The 13,102-nt window shown below is 41.3% G+C and overlaps 1 protein-coding gene across 1 annotated transcript; it reads right to left on the bottom strand.

The window, feature by feature from the left end:
• Positions 1–1,589: 1,589 nt before the first annotated feature.
• Positions 1,590–12,171, bottom strand: LOC110951137 (zinc finger BED domain-containing protein 4-like). Its single transcript, XM_051955221.1, has 6 exons — positions 5,827–12,171; positions 5,462–5,606; positions 4,722–4,953; positions 4,456–4,599; positions 4,230–4,277; positions 1,590–4,086 (listed from the first exon to the last, which is right to left on the bottom strand). Exons 1-6 carry the CDS (start codon positions 6,383–6,385, stop codon positions 3,907–3,909), a joined length of 1,308 nt encoding a protein of 435 aa, XP_051811181.1. The 5' UTR covers positions 6,386–12,171; the 3' UTR covers positions 1,590–3,906.
• Positions 12,172–13,102: the final 931 nt, after the last annotated feature.

Genomic DNA, 13,102 nt, shown 5'->3' with positions numbered 1-13,102 from the left:
GTTTTAGTACTTGTTGATGCGCTGGGAGTTAACGAGTACACCCACAGCCATGCTGATTTACTGTTTGCTGTGTTACTCATTGTCTGTCCATCTGGCAACTGTTAGGTCACCACTGGTCCCAGCAGAGCTACATGGAGGTTTATCAGTAAGAAAACACAAACTGGATATGAGATATTTAGCGTTGGCAAGATCAGCTTATACTTCTCTTCTTGACAAGCCGTTAAGTTTTGGCCTTTTGGCAAAATAACAGCATTACGAGATGCTTTCTTTTTATTTACACACACTGCCTAACCAGCAACACTATGACTGAATGTGTATTTATACAAGAGCATAGACATTAAGACAGAAAACCTCCAAATTTCTGTCTAGTAAAATACAATTCTTGATATTCTTTTAGCAATATTGTTGTAAGAAAACATAAGAATTCCCAGTCCTTGATTTTTATTCCTCTGTAGCAGCGACCGCCGTGGATGGAGTCAAATGTTTTCATGTGTGTCAGGTTCTAATAAGTGCAAATGTTCATTAGGAGGTCAAAGGTCACTGTTACATCAGAGGACACATTAATTAAAACTGCAGAATCCATTCTGTAATTGTAGCAAACATTTCATGCAAATGTTGACAAGTCAAAAATGATAAAGTGATGAAATTTTATATAAAAAAAGGTCAACTTGTCGTGCCACCATGTTGTTCTGCAACAACATTTTTCTGACTGTCATTCAACACTGTAAAAGGAACAGAAGGGGAAGTTGTGACATTGTTTCTCATTTAGTCAGAATTACTGACACCCATCCTGGGTTTCCACCTTGGAACTGTGCTGGTTGTACAGATCATCTAAAGTGTCTGCATTTTACAATTTGTAGCTTCTTTGCAGCAACATCCATCATCTCGAAGTGAAGACGGCATGTTTCTCAGAGGAAATTTTTCACAGAAACCAGGAGATATACGTTAATGAAGTGATTATTTCAGTGGTAATTTTTTTTTTTTTTACTTCAAATCTAACTCCTACAAAGCCTTTAGTCCATGTATCATGTTAGTCTGGACAGATGTGGATGTAAACTGCTTTAGCAGGAAGCTCACAACCACGAGGCAGCAGTTCTAATATTTTTTTCCATGAAGGTCACATTTGAAGTTCAGTGACAAACGGCTTTTCCACTAAATGTGCGCGAGTTCATCATTTATGCACACAACACAAACCGCTCCAAAGTCATGCCCTCCATGCTTATTAGTTTGTTTGTTTATTTAACTAATAATAGATTGTGTGTATGAGTGTGTAGTGGCTTTAAAATCTCATTTAGGCTTTTAAAAATGAGGGTCTGCTCAAAGTAGACTCCTGAATACAGCAAAAAAAAAAACTATTTGTAGTAAGTGTTGGTATGAGGCTGTGGAGCCAGAGCTGCTGGTGGTGCAGGTCAACAAAGACTACAGTACAGTCTCACTTTTAAATGCAAATTAAATCTTCTGCGAGTTGTTTTCTGCACCGTATAGTGACCTTTCTCCATAAAGGTAGCTCCGTCTTATCAGACTCAATTACAAAGCTCACGAATTGGAGGATAGAGTCCACGTATTCACGCTAATTAAACTGTGGGGTCTGGCACTGACACCTCTCAGTCTGCAGAAGACAAAGAGCCAAAAAAACTAAAACCACAACAGGAATGTTAAGCAGCAAGTGAGCATTCTGGTGTGGTGTTAAGTGTGCACCGGATGGTTCATAAGTCACTCTTTGTGGAAGAGATTAAAACTGAATAATGATAATTTACTGTTATGTAAACAGCGAGTTTATTGGCTCAGAATTAAGCTTCAGCGGTCAGAGTTGGTTTCATTTGAATATTGAGGGTCAAACATTTCATTTTCTGCATTCTGGTAATTTTTTTATGCACCACTTTGTTTCTTTTCTGCAGCAGTCAGAAATAAAAACAGATAAATAAAAACAGATAAAAATACAAACAATAAAAAGAGAACAAAAAAGACATCAGTAAAACAAACAATTTAGGATTCATATGTAAGAGAAAACAAGTGGGTCTTCAGCTTAGTTTTAAATACATTAATGAACGATGCCTGCCTGATTTCAGCAGGCAGACTGTTCCACAATGTAGGTGCCCGGAAAGAAAAAGCCCGTTCCCCCACAGTCTTTTTACAGACCTTCGGGATATTCAGAAGTCCAATCCCCTGAGAACGGAGAGCCCGAGCGGGGACATACAGATTCAGCAGGCTGGATAAAGAAGACAGGGCAATTCCATTTACAATTTTATAGGTTAGTAGCAGCACCTTACAGTCTGCTCTAACATGAACTGGTAGCCAATTCAGAGAGACCAGCACTGGAGTAATATGCTCGTATTTACTTGTTCTGGTCAGAACGCGAGCTGCTGCGTTCTGGACCATCTGCAGACCATGAAGACTCTTCATTGGGAGACCTGATAAAAGGACATTGCAATAGTCCAACCGTGAGGAAACAAAAGCATGAATTAGGACCTCAGCATCCTGAAATGACAGACTTGGTCTGATTTTAGAGATATTTCTGAGGTGAAAAAAGGCCAATCTGGTCACCTCTTTAATATGGAATTTAAATGAGAGGGTTTTATCAAAGAGTACAAAAAGATTCTTAACTCTGTCTTTACAATGAATAGCACAGTCATCCAAAGACAGAGTAAAGTCATCAAGCAGAGGATTAACACTTTCAGGTCCAATCACCATCATTTCGGTCTTGGCAGAATTCAGGAGCAGGAAATTCGTTGATAGCCAGCTCCTAACAGCTGAGAGACAGGCCTAGAGTTTATCAGTGTCAAAAACACTTTGAGGGACCAAGGGCATGTATAGGTGTAGGTCATCTGCATAGCAATGAAAAGAAATCCCAAAGGACCGCAAAATTTGACCCAAAGGTGTCAGATAAAGGGAAAACAACAGGGGTCCTAGTACAGACCCCTGCGGTACACCATGTCTAACAGCACAGGATTCAGAGAGCACGTTGTTAAAGAAAACACTGTGAGATCTCTCTGACAGGTAAAACCTCAGCCATTTCAGCACCTGGCCTGAGATGCCGAAATAATTTTCCAGTCTGTCCAGTAAGATGCTGTGATCCACTGTATCAAAAGCTGAGCTGAGATCCAACAACAACAGAACAGATGATGCCTTTGAGTCAGCAGCTAGAAGCAAATCATTCACCACTTTAGTCAGCGCTGTTTCTGTGGAATAATTTGCACTAAAAGCTGACTGAAGAGGCTTAAAAAGATTATTTAATGACAAATATTTCAATAGCTGAGTTGAAACCACTTTCTCAAAAACTTTTGACAAAAAAGACAGGTTTGACACGGGCCTATAATTAGTAAGGGAGTCAGCGTCCAGGCCAGGTGTCTTCAATAAGGGTTTAACAATTGCAGATTTAAAACAAGCTGGGAAAACTCCATAAATTTTATGCATAAATTTATGGAAAATGCTGAAATGTGTTGTGCACATAGGGATGATAATTGATAAGAAATTATCGATGTCAATGCCATTATTGATGCCACTTATCGATTCAATTCCTTATCGATTCTCTTATCAATGCCTGATAGGTTGTTGTATATGGGAAAAAAAGCAGATAATGTACGGCTTGTAACAAAAGCTTACATTTATTTAGTTTGCTGCACGTTTAAGAAGCAACAGATAAGAATTTCACGGGAAAACAACAAAAACATCTGGGAAAAAAGGCAGCTTTATCTGGAACTTAAGAAAAAAACAAAAGAAAAGCAACAGTTTTTTTTCAAAAAAAATTAGCATGTCTGCCTTCTCTGGATCAAGTCTGCTCCTCTCTTCACTAATGGTGTCGCCCGCGGTTGAAAAGACGCGTTCGCTTGGCGTTGAATTTGCTTGAACAACCAGGTACCTTTGGGCGAGCTCAAACAGAAGGGGCAGAGTGTCTCTTTTATTGTTTCACCAAATTGCAGTGTTGGTTTGCATGCTGACGCAAGGAAGGCCTCTGTAAACTTGGACTTCCTGGTCAACTCTGTCTTCGATACGCATCTGTGGCAGCATGGGCTGCTGTTCATTGTCGTCCTCTGAAAACAGGTCCTCCAGGCAGGCAGTGTTCTTCCTCTCAGCAGCTGCTGGTCTCTGAAATGAAATGGTCCACATAAGGGGGGAGAATGTCAGCTGCTCCATTATCACCATGCCCCTTTTCCAAGATGGCAATGTCTTCTCTGCTCAGTGCTCATCTCTTTAACGCTTTAATTTCACACAAAGTTTGTTGAACTCACCTGTTCTTCATTCACCACAAGGTCCTGCCTCTGTATCTGTTTCATTGGCTGATTGGGGAAAAAAGACATTCAAAAGTGTTTTAGTTTTCTAGCACAATGTTTTAGTCTGAAGTGGCCCATAAACACTAAAATGTGTATGGTGTTTTTAATTTAAAGTACCATAGAGCCAAAGTGAAGGTCTCACAATAAAAGACAGCTTGAGTTCAATAATTGTTTCAAATAATACCTCTGCAACTGGCTCCACTCTGTGGTGGTCAGCCACGGCTCTTCTCCTCAGCCTACCCCAGATGACATCCTCCTCCAATCTGTAGTGAAACCTTCTGGGGTCCATCACTGTGGACTCCTCAAGGAAGAAACGCACATCCCTGTCCTGCAAGGAAAATTAGACATAATATAAAATTGGGGGGAAGATTAGCTGGATGTGAAAACACTATTGTCTGTTATTAAATCTTATTTATAAAACGATCACTGTCACCATTACATCAACTATACCTTGTAGCGTTTGGAAAGATCGTCCCAAATGACCTGCTTGATAGCCACTACAAAGGCTGAGTCCCCCTGGCAGGCAGTGAAGTGGCTCTTGAGCTTCTGCAGGATTGGAATAATCTGGCTACAGGTGGGATATCTGTCGCCTGAGACACAGAGAGTAGATGTGTGGAACAGTTCCATCAGCTCCACAAATTCCTCTGTCTTCCTCAAGTCTGCACTCTCAGAGCTGTTGACTCTGAAAAGTACAAAATCGTGCATATTGTAATGAGGTGTGCCCACCCCCCTCTCCCACAGCACTTTAAACATCTTTTAGATTGAAAAGCACGCTTTAAACCAACACTTAAGAACTTTCAGCTTTGTTGATTTTAGCGGACTAGCACACAGCACTATGCTGCTGAGATATTAATGCTGCTCCTGGTCTCCTGTAGTTGGACTGAACTACATTTCTGTTTGAATTGCCTTGTAACGAATGGGGAAAGGGGGAAGTGCCGTATATGGTAAAGCAGTCTGCACATTTGTAGTTTTTTTGTGTGGCAGGGTTCATGCCACCCTCCTCAAAGCAGCTTAGTGCCAGTGAAAGCAATGCTGATGCCCTCTGGTTAGGACAGAGGTGTGATTCAACTAGTTGTAAGTCGATGTTTCATCACAAAAGTTATTAAAATATTTTATGAAGGTTTAAAAGTTCTTTAATGTTGCTTTAAATGCAATGTATTATTATTGTTGCAGTAGAAAAAGTTAAATACCGGTCTTTCTCCGCATGCTTTCTGATCCGTGGGTCCATCAGAGTTGCCTGGATAGCGGGGTACTGCTCGAAAAATCTCTGAATCATTTGGTAGAGAGAACTCCATCTTGTCCTTACGTCCAGGATCAGTTGATGCAGGGGCAGGCCTGGCATATATAAACCCATAATTAATTCAAAGGTCAGCATTGTCCAAATCAATTATGAATTTCCAAAATTTGTAACCCAGAGTCTATCAATTTACACATTAATTTTCTACTACTAATAATATAACATGGTTTTAAAAAAACAATATTAGATTATTTCACTGTAACATCAAATTCATCACTGTATTCTAGGATCAAAGCATAAACTGAAATGTGTTCTCACTGAGGAGCTGCTGCTTCTCCTTCAAGACAATTTTGGCCATGTGTGACCTCTTCATCCAGACGAACACCGCGCGAACTCTGGCTGCCCAGTTGGAGACTGACAAGATGGTGTAGATCTTCTGCGCTGCCACATTCAGGGTGTGGGCAAAACACCCGAACTTGAGTAGCTGGAGTCTCTTGACTGCGACACTCATACTGGCAGCATTATCGACTGTTGCTGCAACAACTTTGTCTTGGATCTTGAACTTCTCCAGGATCTCATTTATCTCCTCAGCAACGGCATGCCCTGTCTGAGCCTCAAACACAGCTTTGGTTTTTAGTACCTTCTCCTTTAACTGACCCTTCCAAACATAGTGCACAGTTACTGTGAGGTAATGATCCTGCGTGACAGCTGACCAGCCATCAGCGGTGATGGCTACCTTGCTAACTTGCTCTTGCTCAGAGATGAGATTGGCCTTCTCAACCTCGTACCACGCTGGGACCAGGGTGTCAGACAGCTTGAGTCTGTCGAAGGGCTTGTACTTGGGGTTCAGAGCTGCTAGAGCCTCCCTACAGAACATTGTTGTGGGAATTAATTAAGCAGAACTATTCAGATAACAAGATACAGTCTGAATATACATACAATTAAGCATTCAATCCAAATAAACTTAAACTTAAGTTCATAAAGCCTGATAGTGACCTTTAACATCTGAAAAATACAAATTGACCTACTTGTATTCGTCTGTGTTGACCAAACTGAAAGGGAGAAGACATTTCACCAACATTCGCGTTAGAAGGCGAGTGATGTTTGTCTCATCCTCACTCATTTTGCTGCGCTCAGCGTTGTACTTTGCTAGAGAGAAAGGGTTAAGCAGAGAGCTAGCACTGCCACTGCCTCTGTCACTGCCTCTGTCACTCTGGCTGCTTCTGTTATCGTCATCTGAAACAGGATATCTAACGTTAGCATCGTTCTTATTTCATTTCACATCTTGAAGGCTCCAACGTTAACTTCCACAAATAACGTTAGCTACTACTTCTAGACAGACCAACACAATCTAAGAGTTGAATATAAGATAACGCTGTTATCCGACACAAGCAAGTTACGTAGTTAGCCGAGCTAACGATAGCGTTTTAAAACGCTATGGCAGTCATTGGGCAAACAATAGCTAGCAACGAACCTGAAAAGGAAAACATGTCGGCGTCGCCTGATCCTAAACTATCCGTGACACTGCTGGAAGCCGAAGAGTGACGTTTGAACTCTGGCTCGCCTTGTTTCCACGTCTCGAAGACACGACCGGCGTTGAGGACCTTGAGGTTGTGAACTGCCTCCAAATGTTTTAGCATATTGGTCGTATTTCCCCCCTTACAGGAGAGCGCAGCGTCACAGTGATTACGTTCAGCCTTTTCCTCGTTTCTCTTGAAAAAGTGAAGCCATGTCCGCGATCGCTTCTTCCGCTCCATGGATTGTTCCCGCTGTGGGCTCTAATCTCACGACAACTGCACCCACGCAACTGAATACGTCAGGTCTCGCGAAGCTTCTTCTTCTTCATTGGTTTTATGACGGTTGGCATCCATCACTTTGGTGCATTACCGCCCCATTGTCACAACGAGGCTAGTGACAGAGTTCAGTTTGGAGAGACAGAACGTTTTTTATTTTAGTTTTTAAAAGAATGACATACGGGCAGCAGTGAATGTCCATAGGTCTGTATTTGCCCACCAGCTCTCTGGGTCCAACGTTTTAATGTATGAGTAACGTGTGTTACCGGTCGTGCGTGGAAGCTAGCCATATCATGCTAGCTCTGAGATGGAAATGAGGGTGGCGTTCAGCTAACTGTGGTCTCCAGCAGAGAAAAAGGGGAATCGCAGATGTAGCACAGGTATGTATGTGAAGTGTGGCAAAGTGTAAGTCATTTTTAGAGTTGTGGTTTGGAGGTTGTTAGTTGGGAAATTCGCCGACAGAAATTGCGACAGCAGGATGAAGTGAAAGCAGTAAGGGCAGTGAAAGTGACGTCAAGGCATCGATAACGGGAACCGGTTCTCAAAACGGCATTCGATTCCGGGAAATCGATCCATTTCTTATCGATGGCATCGAGGAACCGGTTCTTGATTATCATCCCTATGTGCACATCCAACCACAGAACTTTCATCCATATTTTACATGAAGAACTATTTTCAATACTGCCTGCCCTTGTTCTGTTTTTTTTCAGATTTTTTTTAAGCTCAATGTTTTTTTTATTATCCCTATGTTATCTCTATAATAACATTTTAACAGGCAAAAAGCTCTTAAATGACACCAGAATGCAGGAAATAGCATCAAATATTTTCAAAATTTTCTGGGGGAGGACCCCCAGACCCCCTGTCAGCATCCCGCACAAACCAAATCTCACTCTAAGGTCTGGTCACAAGTTGGCAGCCCTGGTAGTGTTGATTACTACATACGTAGTGTGCACATTATAAACTAAGTAGGTTACAGTAATCATTATTAAGTCTGGTCATTATTTTTAGAAAGCTCATTTTGCTATAGTGCAATCATCATGTAGTATTTCTTTACTGTGTGAAAGCTGGTCTAAGATTCTATCAGAGTTGAGGCTCAGACATGACACACTTATTTTAGACTACAAGGGCTGAAAACAAGCAACAAACTTAAGTCAGCTGTCAAAAACTGCAGTTCCTTGAATGTCCACTTGAGGCTGGCTCCAAAAGTGCGTCAATCCCCACAGACCCTCATGATAAAAGGTCCAAATTTACAGTGGAAATATACATGTTTACAGCCTGCTGCAAAAACAATGTTAGTCTCTACAGCTGATTTCCCCATTCATGACTACTGTATGGGAAGTGAATTTTTATATAGCTCATCTAAATACATTGTATTGAGGCTTAAAGTTATGCATAATTAAGGATGACTGCTCTGCATAACATATGAGTAGTATTACAGGATGATCTAGAGATGTTTAGATGGCTCACCTGAGCCTACTCACACTGTACCTCTTTGCTCATTTTTAGATTATTTAGGATTTAGGACTGTCCAGCACTGCCAAGATGGTAACAGGTGGAGCCACCAGACTGAGTTCCACTGTTCAGGATGTCCTCCATTTCTTGCTTTTGCAACTTTAAAACATGCATAAAGGGTCAGTAGTAATTTTGAGGTCGCAACTATCACTACTTGAGACTGTGCAAGTGCAAAAGTACTGTACTTCAAAGTACAATCTCGGTGCTGGCTACAAAAAATGACTGCCTCCTATTGGCTCCCTTTCAAACAGCAACATCTCACAAGAAAATCAATCATTTTTTATCAACAAGTCATTATGGCCTCCATCACCAAATTCAGGTCCTGTAATAAGTGTGCTGGTGGTCATTTAGTAAATTATTGCTTCCTTAATAAGATCTGAAGGCTTATTAAGGCTTTGAAGTTTGTTGTGTGGCTGTGTGACAGCTGTGATTCACAGTTGGCTCGCCTGCTGCTCCTGAACTCACCCTGTCTCTGACTTTTGGAGCTTCTATTTAAAGGATAAACACTGTGGTTTTTCTACAGACATGCAGTTACAGTGTGTTTGTGGCTACAGAGTTAAACAAGACCCTCACAAGGTCAATGGATCGGCTTTGGTGAAAGCAAGTTTTTTTTTTACCTTAACATGTTCATGTCATGTTTGTTCAAACACTGTAAGACACTGTAAGTGAAATAAGCATTTCCGCCTTGAAACTGTGATGCAAAAAAAACTAATTCCGACTTCCAAGGTGTCATATGTAACCTAAAGAACCAATCCTGTCAGCTTGCAGTGAGGGACTTTTCATACCGTTTTTCTTGTTCTGTTCAAACTTGCCATTGTGTAGTGTGGACTAGTAGTAGTAATAGAAATAGCCAGGACCTTCATAGATCCGCACATTCTAGAGTACACAACATTGCATAGTTACATCTAAACCATTTTAAGGCAGGATTAGATTATTTTCCTAGAAAAAACTTTTACTAATATTAATGTTTAACATTGATACACAGAGATTAGTTTCAAGCGCGCAAAGAATGACCAAAGAGGGACTGTAACTGCTCTTTTTGATAACTGTTGTGGAAGTTCAGCAAGGAGAGAGGATGAGGAGGCAGACACAAAGAGACACCCTGGAGACTCGGATGACTTAGGCTGCGAGTAAGGTTTACTGACATCAGGAGAAGTGACACCGACAGAGCGGTAGGACATGCACACAATGCCAGCATCAGTTCTGAGGATTCTCTCTGGTCTTCGGGAATATACTGTAGTTGGGAGAAGGGTCAGATTTAGATTACAGACCAATAAGGAGACAACTTGTCTGCTTAGTCATATCAGAATAGTCAATATCTTGGATATCTTCCTCCTCCCACGTCTGCTTGTTGGAAGATAATTTGGGATGAAAACAGCTAACAGCAGCAAGAGTAATTTTTCCTTCACAATTACAATACTGTTACAGAAAGTGGCATTAGCCCATTTGTCAATGGGTCTTTCATTTCTGTAAACAATAATTCATTTTAATCAGTGTCAAAGGCAACACCCTGCACTCCTGATTTGGAAGGTCCTGGTTCCAAAAGGAAAATTTGGCTCCAATCATCAGCTGCAATTTTGAGCTTCAAAGCGGCACCAATCAATGATAAAACACCACCCTGACTTCCATCTTTAGGGTCTAAGGAAATATCACAAGACTTCAGTAAGTATCAAAACATAATCTGCTTAAAAATGTGTCTTTTTTTCTCTCATCAACACCATCATCCCAAACAGGAATCTGACCTTCACAGAACTGATCAAACCCAGAAGAGACTTTGAGCGTCGTGCCTTTGAGTTTAAATGAGGTTTCTTATCAAATATCAGCGCTGTGTTATTAGCCACCAAGCTTCATTACCTTGCAGCATACCTGCAATTGTGATTGTAATCAGCCGAACAATCATCCATCAATCTGTGCTCGTGCGCCTCCTCCCTGCCTGGTATTAGAGAGCTACGACAGTGAGGGGAAAGCTCGTTCGAGAGCAAACAAGAGCCCCTCATCTGGTGGCAAAGAAATCCCCCGGAGCTCTGCTGAAGACAGTACAGTGTCACTCTGCATGAAAACATTAATGCAAATGATTCTTCAAGAAGCCAAAGTTCAATTAAATCCCTTTCTCCTCTTTTCCAGTGCCGAGTGGTAAGTCACGTCCATTCATATATATCTGCAACCTTGATATGTAAATGATCTGAGGAGGGGAGCAATGGAGGGGCTGTGGGGGGATTAAGGTGTGTGCTGAAGAAAGACGAGTGCTTTGACACCGGCACTGCTCTTTCACTCTCACGCCTCTAGCACTGCAGAGAAAAAACCTGGCACAGGAATCATCATCCGCTGCATATTTACTGATCCACTCTGACTTTTCGACTTAATTAATACACTATCTGCCGCAGCACACGAACTAGTAAATATGAAGTAAACCTAACCTGAACTCGAAAATGTGGATGTGTGACTGCAGCTTATGGAGGAACTTCTCCCAGTTAAAGTCCCCATGAAATGAAAAATGACTTTTTTTCACCTTGGTCACTAACCTTCCATGTCAGATTATTCAGCTTTATTGCAGTAAAGCCTTAAAAGGGACAAATGTGTGTTTTTAATTTACGGTTAACCCCCAACTGTGTGACAAAGACTGATCTGACTGATTACATTGATCAGATTGATTGTGATTTTGTATCACGATGGCAAGAGGAAAAATATAAGTGTCGTTCAATGAGTGTAAATTGCTAGAGCATAGATGGCAGGAGCTTCAGTCACAAAGACTGCCCAGCTGGGAAGTGTTTCCAAAGTAACAGAGACTAAAGTGACATTTGTGTTTACATCTTTGGGAAACAAATCAGTAAATATGGCTATAAAGTGTGACCAGCTAAGATATGAATGCAAAAACAAAAAAAAGCAACCCTTCCTCACGTCTCTGAGAATGTGAGATGGAATTAAACCATCAGGCAAGACAGCGCTGACAATTACACAGACAGGGACAGTATACTAGAGCTGCAGTGCTTAAATATTTCTTTACAAAGATGAATGCATCTTTGAGAGTTCAGGGGTGCAAGAAAAACTACAGAGATGTGGAAAAAAAAATGATATGGCCAGATGAGTCATTCTTTACCATACTATCCACAAGTGGCTAAGAGCAAATGTGGCCTCTTCCAGAATGACAATGTTCTCATCAACAGGGCAGAAAGGGTCACTAAATGGTTCGATGAAATGGTATAAATCATAAGTTTTGACCTTCACAGTCAACAGATCTCCACCCCAATGAACACCTATGGGAGGTTTCGGACCAGTGTTTTATGCAGCATTCTCCACCACCACCATCAAAATGCCAAAAGAGGGAATGTCTTTTTGAAGAATGCTATCCATCCATCCATCCATCCATCCATCCATCTGCTTTTTTCACCTCACTGTCTTCTTTGCTCCAGTTAAAATTAGTATAGCCACTAGAGGCCGCTGTCACAATAAAATGCAACTCTGCACCATTGATGCTGTTTGTTGTGAAAGGACACTCTTAAACAAACAACCACATTTGAAGAATTATTTTTTAACCACCAAAGCAGCATGGTGTTCAGCTAGGATAGGCTCCAGCCCCCCATGACCCTACAGAGGATAAAGCGGTATAAATAAATGGATGGATGAACGTTAAATACCAGCTGTCTTGTTCGGATAAGCTCAAAAACAGAAAGCAAAAATGGCCATAGACCCATTCACAGGTCTTTAGCTTATCATTTGCTCAACTATGTTTGGGGCAGTGAACATTACAGAGCTCTGTGCTGGCATCGGTCAGCAGATAAAATACCTTTAAAAAAAATTTCAGGGTAACTTTTTTGTCAGGAGGCCCAAGATATGGCATCTATTGTAAAATGGAAAGCATCGCACCCAACGCCATTTTGTCAGGAGTCTAAGTCTTGTGGGTCAGGTTGTTATCAGGCTCGACCCAGCTTCAAAAACACTGTGGAATGTGCTTAAAAACTGAAAAAAGTAAAGCAGACTTGGCAATAACATTTCCCAAACTACGACTATCCAAGGTCAAGAGTAAACTTTCACAATCAGTTCAATTCATCAGGTGAGCTGCAGTTAGAAGACATCAAACTGTGAAGTTTGATGTCATCAACTGTTGAAGTAACTAAGGATCTTGTTCATGAGTGATGGGAAAATGGAGCGTGAAATGGACCGGTGGATGGTGCAACGTCAGCAGTAATGCGGCGTTATACCGAACCGTCATGGTGAAGAGAGAGCTGAGCTGCAAGGTGAAGCTGTCAACTTACCAGACCATGTATGTTCCAACCCTCACCTATGGTCAT

This window comes from Acanthochromis polyacanthus, chromosome 11 (assembly GCF_021347895.1).
Source record: "Acanthochromis polyacanthus isolate Apoly-LR-REF ecotype Palm Island chromosome 11, KAUST_Apoly_ChrSc, whole genome shotgun sequence".
Lineage (NCBI taxonomy): Eukaryota > Metazoa > Chordata > Actinopteri > Pomacentridae > Acanthochromis > Acanthochromis polyacanthus.
Note: the sequence above shows the minus strand (reverse complement) of the source record. Positions and strands in the feature narration are given on the sequence as shown.

Coding starts and splice junctions, on each gene's coding strand:
- LOC110951137 (XM_051955221.1), bottom strand. CDS start 6,385: ATGTTCTGTAGGGAGGCTCTAGCAGCTCTGAACCCCAAGTACAAGCCC. Junction 5,607..5,826: donor GGAGAAGCAGCAGCTCCTCA/GTGAGAACACAT, acceptor TATATATGCCAG/GCCTGCCCCTGCATCAACTG. Junction 4,087..4,229: donor TTGTGGTGAATGAAGAACAG/GTGAGTTCAACA, acceptor ATTTCATTTCAG/AGACCAGCAGCTGCTGAGAG.